Source organism: Amblyomma maculatum, chromosome 11, assembly GCF_055883805.1.
Source record: "Amblyomma maculatum isolate TAMU_Amacu chromosome 11, ASM5588380v1, whole genome shotgun sequence".
Classification (NCBI taxonomy): Eukaryota; Metazoa; Arthropoda; class Arachnida; order Ixodida; family Ixodidae; genus Amblyomma; species Amblyomma maculatum.
The window spans coordinates 49,064,170-49,078,508 of NC_139354.1; the positions used below are offsets into that span (position 1 = coordinate 49,064,170).

The following is a 14,339-nucleotide window of genomic DNA, read 5'->3' on the forward strand; positions in this document are numbered from 1 at the left end:
GACTAACACCGTCAGACGACGACGACGCACACAAATTACACAAGAATGGCCGAGAGCCGGACTTCAGAAGTTGCAGCTCGTCATCCGCCCAGGTGACGCACTTCGTGTGAACACGTTTCGCACAGTCGGCACATCGTAAAAACTGCTGCTTGCCAAAAAACGGGCGGGAGCACAGCGCACATGCGTCCTTACTGGGCGCCATCTTGGGGAAAAAAAAAATAATAATAATAATAATAATAATAATAATAATAATAATAATAATAATAATATTCAAGCAAGGAATCAATATTTATTCAATGTGCGCAGGTGCAACGATGTGGTCTTCGTGCTGCAGCACAAATAGAAAAAAACGAACAAAATGAAAATGCACTTACAAGTTTTGCACACACAGATAGAACACAAGAGAACAAATAAATAACATATGAAGTGAAACTGAGACAAAAAGTGTCACGGAAAGAAAGAAATCAATGACTAGCATGCCTTGTGTACACAGCGAGAGAATTGTTGAGCACATAACGAAATAACCGATAGATGGAGAGAAAAAAGCAACAACAAGCAACTAACATTTATTATAGTAATATAGAAATATACGTAAAATAAAGAATTATTACAGCCGCAACAAGTGCGTGGTACTTAAAACACAGGCTAGAAATGCAGGAAAATACAATAAAGAAATAGAATTGAACGCGGGACAGTAAGATTCAAATATACAGTTTAAAGTTAAAATATAAATAAGAAACGGATAAAAAGCAGTTCAAGTACAGACAGCAGTTAACTGGAGAAAAAGCAAAAAGTGAAGTAAATACATTATTTTAGGCTAGAAAGTGAGAGTTATATGTGATAAAGTATTATTTAGATTACAACGCTACGAACATCCAATGTAATTGAACAGAGCGAGTTTTGAAAGATGTCAAGGGGAAGAGAAAAAGAGTTAAATGAGCACTGCATTCTGTCCAGAGGGGAATGGGAATGAAGAGACGGAGAAGAGATGGAGAAGAAGGAAGATTCAGCTGGGTGCTCCCGGTGGAGCGAGAGGAGGAAGTTGCGCAAGGTAGGTGATATCGAAATACCCGTAAAAAACATTTTTCTACTCTCTCAACCTTGTCCAAGTTCCCTTTCCAAGTACCAATCCAAACAACTGACGCGTACTCCAAGAGCGGCAAGCATATGAACAGGTACGAACGAAAGTTTAGTACGGAACTCTCTCTAAAGTCTGCAAACAAATCCGAGTGCTCGCATAGCCCTCTGAGCAATGCGTTTAGTATGAGAGAAGCTGAGGGTGCGGTCATAAAGTACACCAAGGTCAATAATTTCATCAACCCTGTCCAACAGCACAGAATCCACAGAATGATGGTAGATAAAGCCATGTGTTTTACGAGTAAAGGATACAACCCTAGTTTTGGAAGAATTGAGGGTAAGTCGGTTCTTCGCACACCAATCATAAAAAGCAGATATGTCCGATTGCAACAAGCAATCTTGAAAAGAATGTATTACCTTGAATATTTTTATATCATCAGCATAAAAAAGAAACGAGGAGTTCTTTATCGCCGAGGAAACATCATTAATATAAACGGAGAAGAGAAGCGGGCCTAGTACTGAACCTTGAGGAACTCCACCCGTTGCAGGGTAAACGAAGGAGGTCGGTCCATTGACACTGACCAAGCAGGCGCAATCAAGGAGTAGGAGGGCTGCGAGTGAGACTTCGAATCCAGAGAGTAGAGACTTTTCAAGAAGTAGTGAGTGAGCAACAACGTCGAAAGCTTTGCTCATATCAGAGTACACAGTGTCAACCTGACCTCTCTTAAGGACTGCTGCAGAGGCATACGTCATAATCGTTACTAGGTTGATAGAAGTAGAGTGACCCGATATGAAGCCATGTTGATTCGGTACTATGAAATGTTTGAGATGGAAGGAAAGTACGTTGGAAGGGGGGGGGGGGGTGCAAAGCTAATTCGAAAAGCTTAGAGGTTACACATAGAAGAGAAATCGGATGATAATTGAAAACATCAGTTTTTTTTTTGTTTCTTGAATTGAATACAAGAAACACGCGTGCCATTTTCCACACGCGAGGAAAGGGAGCATTCTTAAACAGTTAATAAATATGGCAGTCAATACTGGTACAAAAATACAACTGAAGGCATTTATTATGGCAGCTGGAATTCCATCAGGTCCAGGAGACAAAGATGGTCTCAGACGCTTAAGACTCTCAGTTATCAACTCCTCGTCAAAGAGAATGGAATTAGATAGTGCACCAGATGGGAGGCAAACGGAATCACAATGTGGATGTTTGTAAACGGAGGAAAAATGTTGTGCAAAACTGTCGGCAACATCCCGAATTTCCGAACCCTGAGAGTCAACTAAGCTGATACTTAAATCTGATTTAATGGAACGCTTGCGAACGTAACGCCAGAACTGACTAGGACGATTTGAGGCATACCTCTCTGAAGACTCAAGATAGGAGTCGTAGTCCCGCTTGTATAAGCGTTTGCAAAGAGAACGCACACGGCGAAACTCATCTGCCCAATTGTCAAACAAAGGGCGCTTCGCTTTACGATTGACCCGTTCCTTTAGTTTTAACACCATTATCAGCTCCCTTGAAAACCAGGAAGGAAAATTCGTACGCGTAGGAGTATGCAGAGGTATGTACCGACGCATACCATCAAGAACTATTTCAGTGAAGCGACTGACTTGTCCGTCGGAAACATTAATGTCATTTAAAAGGGAACAGTCGACGCAAGAGAGGAAATTGAAAAGACCGACATAATCACCATATGCATACGCGAAACGGGGCGAATTCCTTACCTGATCTGAATTAGTAGAAGGTGAGGCAGACAGTAGTAGTAACTAGAAGTGGAGGGTGGAGTTGGTCACAGCGAGTCAGCGGTATGTCTGAACTCGAGACTCGAACACTTTCAAAATTCGATAGACAGATGTCAAGAATATTACCACAGCAGTTTTCAATGAAATTGTGTTCCTACAAAGAGTTAATGGCTATAAAATCAAGTAGAGTGTTGCACTTACTTAATATGTAATGATTGTTGTGAGAAGAAGTAAATGAGATCCATTTGATACCTGGAGTATTAAAATCGCCTAAAATAAGTCGTCTGTGTTTGCTATGACGAGTTATAACATGTTCGATTCAGAGCAGAACATCATCATAGGCCGGAGGAGGAAGATTCGGAGGAATGTAGAACGCTGCAAGTAAAAGTGTTTCGTGTCGATTTAAGGTGAGCTCAAGCTACACACATTCTTCAAATGTTTCTAGATCGGAACGTCGAACACACTGCCCAGAACTGTTAATTGCAATGAGCACACCACTTCCTCTTTGTTTGGGTTCCTGTTTCAGGGCGGTCGCTACGAAAAACAGAGTAATTGTTAGGAAAGAAATCACTGGAAGGGATATCGCTTGACAGCCAGGTTTGGGTAACTACAACAGCGGTATAACAACAGGACAGAACGCTAGAAAGAAATTCAGATTCCTTAGTCCGAACACATCGGGCGTTTCGATAATAAATGTTCAAATTAGGGGCCACTGCAATTAAGCGTCAGTTCTGAGGGATGCAGCATATCGTCGTGAAGCTTCCCAAGAAAGTCCTTGCAAATGGACACCATTGGCCACATTGAAGGCTCAACAAGCTTACTTTACTGTATGATGCTTCGTCAACTGTAGTATGGAAGGACGAGTAGCAGTCGTACCTTGTTTTCAGCTACCGGCAGGAAATGGGGGTAACATTGATTGACTTTAGATGGTTAGTAAGGGCTACCGACGTTGTTTCGGGACTGAGTTTAGAGATGAAAATAATCTTCGGACGCTTCTTTTGGTTGGCAACGTTAAGGACGGATGAGTTAGATGAAGAACCACTGAAGTCCAGTGATGGCTGGACTTCAGTGGTTCTTCATTGCACTAGGAGGGTTTACCGCAGTGGAAGGAGCAGAGGCAGAAGAAGGACCGGCAGCATTGCCGGGAGTCAACCCTCGATGAAGAGCGGCGGAGTAGCCCACAGACGGCCGTTCAACACGGGTAGGATTTTCCACGGTCTCGAACTCGGTGAGAGGGCTCTCACACTGGGAAGGAGCGCGCCGCACAAGTTTCTGGCGTAGGCCGCGAACGTCGGCACGTAGAGAGGCTATGACCTCGGCTTGTTGTGCGAAGACCCGCGAGTTCTCCCCACGAAGACGCTCATTCTCCTCCCGTAGCTGGGCAACGTCATCGCTTAGAAAAGAGATCCCTTACAATGCGTCGAGGAAGGAGAGCCCGTAGCGAGGCAAACTCACCACCATGTTCGCCGGTCGGGGTTGATGGGGGAAAACCGGTCGGGTGGTTGGACAGGATCGGGGCGACGGAAGAAAGGAGTGTAGCTGCCGGCGCGCCACAGTCGCTAAGCCTTGCACTGTCAAGAGACGACGCACACAATTGCAAACGAATCGCCGTGAGCCAGACTTCAAAAGTTGTAGCTCATCATCCGCCCAAGTGATACACTTCGAGCGAACATGTTTTGCACAGTTGGCACAGCGTAAAAACTGCTGCTTGCCAAAGAACGGGCGAGAGCACAGCGCACATGCGTCCTTACTAAATGTTAGAACAAAAAATTGTTAGAGCAAATGTATTAGAGCAAATGTTAGAGCAAATCTTAGAGCATAACTGTTAAAGCACATTTAGTCGTCAGAGAAAACAGTTGGAATACATGTTTATTATTTAGATGCAGAGAATGACGGAAATGATATCAGCCAGCTGCTGCAGGAGCGCCCAGAGCTGGCCGTATGCGAAACGGACAATAGTTTCATGACCGGAAGAAGCATTGAGGGCTCAGACATGGCTGTAGATCATGATGACTCCCGGCGATGCTGCTGGTCCTTCTTCTGCCTTCTACATTTGTCAGTATTCACTAATTTCTGTTATCACTCTGATGCCAAAAATGCGTGTTAAGGTAGCAGTTACGATCACAGATCGACCACCAAGATCCTAATTTGCATTCAAACTTGGATAACGTTGGGCCTCTAGCATTCTCGATCACATTGAAAGATTACATTGTCTCACTGGAAGCTCTTGTACCACAGCTGCTGCAATCAATGATTCATTGCTATTCTCAAGCACTTTTCATGCACATTTAGAAATGTGCTATCAGCTGTTTTTGAATGTATGGAAGGAAGATATACCTCCTTCAGTGTTCTGTATCCAGCTCATTTTGTTTTTCTGCATATGATCGAATATTCTGGATTACATAATCTTTCTGGCTTGATTTATTCCTTAGCCATGTGTGCTGAGCAATATCAAAGAGCGCACACTTCCGCTTCGCAAAGACCATTGAAATCACCACAGTGCTTCACTGCTGTGTGTGACTCGCTTGTAATTGTATCTCGATGTGAAGTAGTGCTCAAATCTCTTTGAGTGATAGGGTGTAGTTCGGAGGTCCTTGAAAGATCTGCTCGATAGAGGTGTTATGTTATGGGGTGAACTGATGCCTATCAGCCTGTATGGTTGTGTGAGTTTCTTAGATGTCTGTGGTTCAGAATCGAAATTTTTTAATTGTTAGCAAATAATTGTAGAGCGCTTAGTTGTTTCTTTTCTGAAATGTTTTGAAAAAGAAACATGAGCTAAATTTTCGTGTTTTTGCATACAGTCCTGCATTTTTTTCACATTTAGCAGCCGTCGCACAGTGAAAACCTGTATCCTAGCCCGAAGCAACCAGAACGAGTCCAGCTGAAGAAGCAAAGCAGTATCCAAGCCCAAACCTGGCGGACTGGAACCCGATGAAGTATGACCACCGTGTATCAGCTAAGCTGCGACATGGCATCAATGAAGCCAGTCAGTGTGACCCCATGTATGTCTTCCGCAACCATGCATGCTTTTCGCATTAGACGTATTCCACGGATAGCATCATTTTTGTAAAACAGTTTTTGTCAACTGCAGCAGACACTGATTGAGGTTTTGTAGAGACTAAAAACCGGGATATTATTACTGAATGCAACACCTGACACCTGATATGGTCTTACAGGTGAGGCCACGCCGTACAAGCCGTCTCCAATAGGGCCGTGGCGTTGTGGCCATAGTCTGCTCGACAACCCTTGCACGGCTGTGACGTCATCAAACACAGTGCTGGCCATCAAGTTTTCCTGTTCGGCAGTGCGAGTCCCGGGTACCAGAGCGCAATCTCTAAAATACTTTGGTTGAAACCTAAAGCGTCCGAAACTGTGCTTTTGTAACACGTAATATAGACAGTGAGAACAACGCCTGATGCAAATTTCGTTCATATCTGTGAGCACCAAAAAACGTAGCGGTTGCCATTTAACGTGCAAAAATAAAATAACACTCTTAATTTTCTCATGATTGACATACGAACGTCTAGTGCCTGTTCCTAGTATAAGCACTCCGCAAAGTTATCGGGAAGGAAATTTTACAGACTGTCAAGTATGCGTGTAAGAAAGTACACATGAACTGAACTCTCTATGAAATGGAGGGTAGGGATCAAGTGAAGGAAGGTAAAGTTATAATTGCATTCAGGGAGACAGGCAAGTGGATATAAAAAAGTACTGCCATTAAAAAAAATAATCTTGATTACAGGAAAAATAAATTCCAACGGTTATCGATAATATTAAGAACTGTTGTACAGGTGACCTTACTTTCATTGCGGCATAATGATACGAGCAGAAATATGTATTTATAATCTATTCTTTGCTATGTGTACATTGTGCTATCCGTCTGTCCTCCGACGACTATGCGCTAGTGTCTCCATACGGCCCAGACGAAAACAAATTACTGAATTCATTGTGGTTCACTCTTCAACTTACCTATCAGCGCGCAACGCGATCACTTTGTGCTTTTCTTTTATTGCTTCTGTATAATATCTTCATGGTTTCAAATAGCTTAGAAACCTGAAATAATGAAATAATTATGAACTAAACCACTGTTTTAGAGAGAACAAGAGCTTTGTTATGAAGATCACCAGAAGTTCTTACTCCGTCCCGTCCCGTATTGTGTGTTGTCTTCTTTTTCGTTTCCGGTTTCTTTGCGCTGTGTTACCTTGAAATAGCTATGAACCAACTATCATTGCCAGCAGGATATAACAGCCCTTGGGATGCGCGAAAAACTTTTCCAACAAGCTTCCACACCCGCAAACGATGAAAGGGCGAGCGGAGTGTAGAACCCGACGTCGAGTTGTATCTACTAGCCGAACAGTGTTTAGTAAACCACACCAATTCATTCTGCTGCTAGTCTCACACTTACCTTTCTGCGCGAGGCTGACATGTAAAGAGCAGGGGCCCTTTACCACAACATTTAATGGTGGCGGTTGTTTCAAGTACGGGAAGGTTCACAATCACTTTAATGAAATCACAGTACATCTTTGCCCGCACCGCAAGCTCAGATTCGTTCAAGACTTCACCACACTATCGGCTTGCCTAAGTCGTTAGCGTTAATTCTGACACCAGTTTTCGTAAAGTGTAACGTTTTCTCCTTTACAGTTCTCCTGAAATACGTTCAGGCAGTCGGAAGGAATATCACAGCCGGCATAAGCAGCAGGTTGCATAATCTGGCACTCTGAAAAATGAAAACACACAACAGTTTTGCAATGTCGGAAAGCCAAATTTGATAGGCCGAACTGAAACTGCGTTTTTATCATAATATGTTGCGACCAAGAACAGTTCAGTTCCGGTTAACAAAATAGGTAATGATATCAAGACTAATAAATGCACGTTATCGGTCTTACGTAGAACTCGAAGGGCGCGGCAATAAATATGCGTCAATTGTTTGCCCCGTACAATAAAAAGGGCAGTGTAAAAACAGCATGATCGAAAAAAATACTCAAACCACTTTGGTGTTTGAAGGAGCACTGAACAAGGGTAAAGGGGGGATGCCTCAGTTCGAAGGTCGAGCCAACATTTCGACAAGTGCCCCCCTTTACCCTTGTTCTGTGCTCATTCATACCGTGTAAACCATCTTCTTCCTCTCATTCTACTTGGTGTTTGAAGCTACTTCTGGGATGTTCGAAAGCTCATATTTGACTTGCGCGTGAAGGATGCTGTGGGCTTGATTCATCTTATGGGTTTCAACAAAACATTAATATAACTGTCTCTAATTGGTCCCTGCACCTTTTGAATTTCTCGGTTATTTGAAGCATCACTTTAGTCGTATTGGCATCAGCCTGAATTTACGCGGTAAGTTTGGCGCTTAGATGTTAGGCTGCTGATGTTATGAGGACTGTTTCGACTCGAGTCGCGGTATCAGTATTTCTATGGCGCCGAAATATAACTAAATCTCCGCGTTCTGATACCAGCGCCAGTCAGAAAGCTCAATACGATCGGGTGTTATGTGAAGCCCCACACTGGTGTTACGCATAGCTTGATGAGCTTCTAAACGTTAAAGTCCGCAACTAATATCCCCAACAAGCGAATAAGATGCCCTCATAATGTATACTTGCTTATATTATTCAAGTTCCAGCCTCGCTGAAATAGAAATTTTCTCTCTGTGATTGTAGCAGATATTTCATGTTTGGAAATATAGAAAATAGGTTTATTGAAAAATGATGAACGGCTTTGTTTCAAGGTATTTTCTATAGCAAGAGCTAGATGTATAATTTTTTTTTACTACAGGAAAGCAGTCGCAATACTCTCCTCTTGTCTATCTACTTCATGTTCTGTTTTTTTTCTTACTGCCATAGTTTAACGGGTCCAGTTAAGCTTTGGAAAATTTTATCTTCCTATATGCTTTTTGAAGATTACAAATGGGCACATACTCAAGTGTTGTCAAAGATGGAGAACTCCAGGAAACGATGGCGACAAAGAAAGTTATCTGGTGAGTAGAAGAACACTTATCTACATGTATCCTCAGCAGATGGGGGAAAGGATCATTGATGTGATTAGGCACAGTTGAGGACCGCGGAACCTTGCTGCCATACTCAGCCTGAACATCAACTGTTTGGTCGATTACAGACACTGATAGGATATAAGCTAAGAAATGTGGTGGTTCCATCCAGATGTTTGACCGAAACTTCAAGTGCGCATTGTGAGGTTTCACTGCCAAAAATCCGTCGACAACCTGGATTAAATCAGGAGTCACCTCAAATGGAAGGTTTCAGAAATTCATATCAGTACATCCGCTATCGACCGCCTTCTCGATATGAATGGCTATGCCCTTAAGGTTCCCACATCAAACACAATGAAAAGAAACGGTTGTGATGTAAAGCGCGACCGCCGAGCATATTTCATTTTTTTATGTTTTTATTTTATTTCATTTAGTTTCCTTAAAGTCCCGGTGAGGGGCATTACATAAGGGGTGGGTACATTATTCGTAGGCGGCAAGTGTTAACACGATGAAAAATGAGCGATGAAAATTTGCAATCGCTGCAGGACTGCGCTACAAACGAGCCCACTACTACATGGAGGAAACCAGCTACAATGTGTTATCGTTCGCAAAGCTATCTTCGCCAGATCAATATGCAGTGCGTGCCAGCTGCAAGACTCGTGCCTACGTACGAAAGACGTAAATGTAGCCACGTTGGCATTTATCTCCCTGGGCACACTGCTTCATTACAGGACTGTTGAAAAAGTTTATTCGGCCGTATTTATTGTAATGTTTGCTGAAGGCTGACAAGAAATACAAAAACAAAACCGTGATGCACAAGAAGTGTTTATATTCTACAGCGCCAGCACACAGCAAAGCCAAAAGTGCAATCTTGCCGAAGAGAGTCATTTTCGGAGGCGGCTATCTCTATACCACCTGTTTTTTAATCCAAAAGTACTTCTTTTCAAAAAGAATTTTTCTGTGAAAGCATCCTTGTGTCAAAATAAGAATGTTTGCTGCCGGCTACAGCGAAAATGATAAAGAAATGCAAAGACTGGCAATCACGGTTCATGTTGCAAAGAGAATTTTGCCCCACATGGAGCCTTCCGAGCTTGCAACATATATATGACCGGCACATTTCCCTTTTCAAGCCGGCGCAAAACGAAGATGACATGTAACTTCTGAAACTGCACTACTGAAACCAAGGTCACTGTTCGCATGTAGGAGTATGTAATATGCTAAAGGACCCTATGTATATCTTTTTTCGTGTATTATTTCTTCACTTACGGCTTTCATACTCGCTCGCGACGCGTGCAATTACTTTGTTTAAATTAAGAAGATGCTATACCTGGCTCTCACTAAACCTAAAAACGTCGATTCAGATGAAATTTTGTGCGCTCATACAACACGTTTACATCGTTTTAAGGGCATAGTTGTTCGGATTACCGTAACAATGTTGAACCGTCAATGGCGATTGCGGAACTAGTTTGTGTCATCAGCTAAAATACCTCTGGCAAAAATCGATGGCTAGAAAAGAGAATGCTGTAGAGACGCTTCGCTGGAAAAAAGAAAATAATGATTTACACGCATGCAGGCTCAAATATTGGAACTGTTGTGACCTCGATAAAATAGAAATTTCTTTTCTTTCTACATTCAAAGAAAGCAGACATATCCTGGAGCTTCGGTCTCAGTGATGACTATAGTTAGATGTGTTTCAGCGCAATATCCTGCTATTGCAGGGGTGGCTTTTCAAAATAAAATGTAAAAACATGGACATTAGGACGCATGAACACAAAAAAATACGTCGCAAATACAAAATTCGTAAAAAATAGAAACGTTTACAAGGCAAACATTGACGACAGAAAAAGGATATAGGCAACAGTAAGGTCAGTTATAGCCAGAAAACAGGATAACCTAAAAGCACGAACATAGTTACGTATCTTGTTGTTCTGGTAATATTGTTTTCACATGAAACCCAACTTAATATGTTGAACCGACTCGCTCGGCGCGCTAGCATTTTAGAGGCCACCATTTACAGTCTTTCTGGCATATGATTATATGTATTCCATTACAGAGACATATATTCAAGACGAGGGTGAGCGACTGGCATGACCCAATGTGGTCCATTCTTCAACGGTGGTAAAGGAAATTCGAAAATCACAAATTTCATAACGTGCTTACTAAGGTATAGTACATATTGTTGGGATACGTTGTCTTCGATGATTTTGGCCCTAATAAATGTAAATTGTTATTGAAGAGCGTCAGAAAGATTTGCTCTAATAAACAATTTTAATTAATCAGTTTGGCGACATGCAGCGGGCTTATGGTCACTTTCAAGGAGTAAAGTGCAGCATATGATGAAAACATGCTGTCTTAGCGCTGATTTGTAAACAGCATAGTGCATTTATCAATTATTTCACCTTATAACTGGCGACTGCTTTTTATAATCACCATCTGCGCCCGGGTTCTTGGCAATAGTTGCTTGCCCAGATCTCATTTTAACGTCCTCTTGTGCAAATTCAGTCAACCATATCGCGAATGCCGTTCACTCGCACGAATATTGGATGCCTCCCGCTAAGCTTACCCATTCTAACACTCCGCTAATTGGCCCTACCGTCATCGCTTATCTTGCCTTCGCAAAGAGGGCAGTCTATGCTCACCCTTTCTTGCATTTTATGCTGGATGAATCAGGTAGATATTTTTTCCTAACCTACACTGGTATCTTCTCATTTCGTATTTCCTACCAAATGTTTCTGGTAAGGCTGGTATGCTGCCATGCATGACTACACATTTCTGACATCATGCATTAAAACTCATTCGTATTATGTACAATATTTCATCCACATTATGTCGATTGATATTAGCTCTTTGCAGTAAACGATGTTTTCTCTTTTTTTAGTTCAAACGCTTCACGGCCTGTGGTATCGTTTGTTTCCTTTCCGAGGCAGTTGAACAATAGGTTAGTTTTCTTATGCTAATTTTTGACCGGCTGTTCACGTCCTCAGGTTTTGTCCTCATTCACACATAGCTAGATTTCTTCTCATTTGCTTCGCAAATCGGAGTAAAAAGCAATTTAATAGTAGGGAAGTTGGCTGCGCATGATGCAATGAAGAAAGCACGGGTTATAAATTGTGCTAATTTCTAGGGAATCAGTAATAGAATCGTTTGTTACATATCACCATTAATTTTAAAACAGAGGGTTAAGATACATTCGCTCTCTACCATGGGATGTCATAGCGAAATTGGTCGATCTAATGACGTAATTAGTACCCTGATGTGTAAGATTTGTTTATACAGATTGCGACAATGCTTTAAAAGAAGCATTTGTGGCTTGTCACAAGTCGCGTAATATCTCAACAAGATTCAGTAAAACGATTACACTGTAATGTTCGCCTTATTACCCAAAATACGATTAATTTGATCGCGTTGCTATGGCAATATATAGGTAGCATAATATCACGCATGTCACACCAAAACACTTAAAACCCCAAAAAAACTGAAAATTCGTTTCAATGAAATAGTCTGCTTATTACGATCAAAAATGGCGATTCAATCGATGCAAGTTACGAAATTTTTTAAAAGGTGGCAAATTATAGCGCCTCTGACAACAATCCACGTAACATCACTTGACTCATCATAACCGTTCTACAGCAATACCGCATTATTACGCATGAAAAGCCAAATCATTTGTCGTGCCTCTTAACATGAATAGGAGGTTAGTATTGACACACGTCACTCCAAGCCACGTAACACAATGGAAGGAATCTTAAAACAATATGGCTGCAGACTACCTTCGTATGAGTAGTAAAGTAACGTAAAGAATGCATGTCACCTGCTCATTCGATGGCTGACGCGCATTTTCAAAATATATCACTGATCGCGTTAATGATCTTGAACTGCCCATAAGGTGGCGAAATGCGTTTAGATAAAAGCAGCGGACATTGGTATAAATATTTTGGCACTTGGATTATATTCCCCGATGTTGGTTTAATTCTATGATGCTCAAGTTATATACTCTGGCACTTAAATTAGGTTTATCGGGAAATACTGCAGTATTCCAGGCATCGTAATATAAAGCATGACTAGGAGGTCATACATAATATTGTAAGACTACTCACGTGCAGGATCGCTGCTTGAATTCCGGTCCAAAATCAATACGAGGCATGTGTAGTCTGTGTTTGCGTACATTAGTTTATACAGGAATGTTGGGCCTCCTGTTTAAAATTTGGGCAGAAAAAACAGTTCGACTGCTAAAATTCTAACAATGTCATGCACATATGCGCTGTATTTACTCTCTTTTCATTCGTTTGGTCTTGGAGCGAAATTGGACACATTTGTTTGCCGGCCAATACGTTCTTTGGAAAACAGCATGTACACAAGCATTGAACAGGACAGATCGCTCAACAGAAACAAATCGATCGTGAATAAAATCTAAGAGCACTTTTTTAGCTTCCACATATAGTTCATCAGCCTCGAATATATATTTAAAACGGAATTTTAGATTTGATTAATGATATGCAGAGTTCTGCTTCAAAAATTATTTTCTGTGCTTCTATATGCAACTCCCGCTTTATGCAAGCTGTTCACAAGGCTATAAAAACCCTACCATTGGCGGAATGATTACATCTACCCGTAAAATTGTTCTGATGGCGAAAACATGATTATTTTTAGCATTATCAAGGGAAGGATTTTTTTTTACTTTTTCGAAATAAGATGCATAAGCCGCATCCTCAGCATTCCACTTTTCTGTGGCGTCCAAACCTTTTGCTTTATGTATGAATATTTCGAGAGAAAATAACTATTAAGAAAGTAACTGTCGTACCAGAAACAAAAAACTGCATTAAGGTAAAATAGTTATGTGTAGGAGAGAAAGCACTCGAGGCTAAAAAAACAAAAAAAACGCTACTAAATTTTCTACCGATGTTCATATTTTACGAAGGCGAGAATACATTTAAAATGCTCTTCGCACTTTCTAGACGGGAAAACATCTGTCGCATTCAAGAAGGTGCAGATTATGGGTTCCAGAAGAAGCTTTGTACTTATGAATTATTTTCTCCCCTCGACATATATAGGATCACAATAACCTTTTATTTAGGTTTATTGAACAGCTTCTGTTACCTTCCATCAAAAGCAGCTCTTACAGGAAGATGATATTCGAGAAAAATAATACGTCAACGCCAATCCTAGTGTGGCGACAGTTTTATAAATTATGCGACACATGAAAAAGAGAAAACAAGAGCACAACATTTTATTCTACAAACATAATGATGTCGCATTGAAAACGCCGCGTCCACTTGGCGAAAGTGAAATATGATGAGCGACGTTTGTTTTGAGCGCAAACATTTTGCGCCCCATGTAGAATGCGGCAACAGACTGAAGAACCACGTGTAGGTAAATTTTCCGGTTTCATTACATGCTGACAAAAATGACATAATACAGAGGAGAATCGATTTTCTGCCTCAAGAAATTTTGCTGCTAGTGAACCTTGAATTGGTCAGTGCATTCTCATTGGATATTGTTTTCTCAGACAGCGAACAACTATTGCAATAAAAACTAAGAT

At 41.4% G+C, this 14,339-nt stretch overlaps 1 protein-coding gene across 1 annotated transcript in view; it reads right to left on the reverse strand.

Moving 5' to 3' along the window:
* Positions 1-14,339, reverse strand: part of LOC146173777 (uncharacterized) — a 67,719-nt gene that overhangs the window by 40,297 nt on the left and 13,083 nt on the right. The window contains exon 3 of the mRNA XM_084584663.1: positions 12,898-12,993. Coding sequence (XP_084440789.1) covers positions 12,898-12,944 — 47 coding nt within the window. The 5' untranslated portion in view covers positions 12,945-12,993. The remainder of the gene's footprint in view (positions 1-12,897; positions 12,994-14,339) is intronic.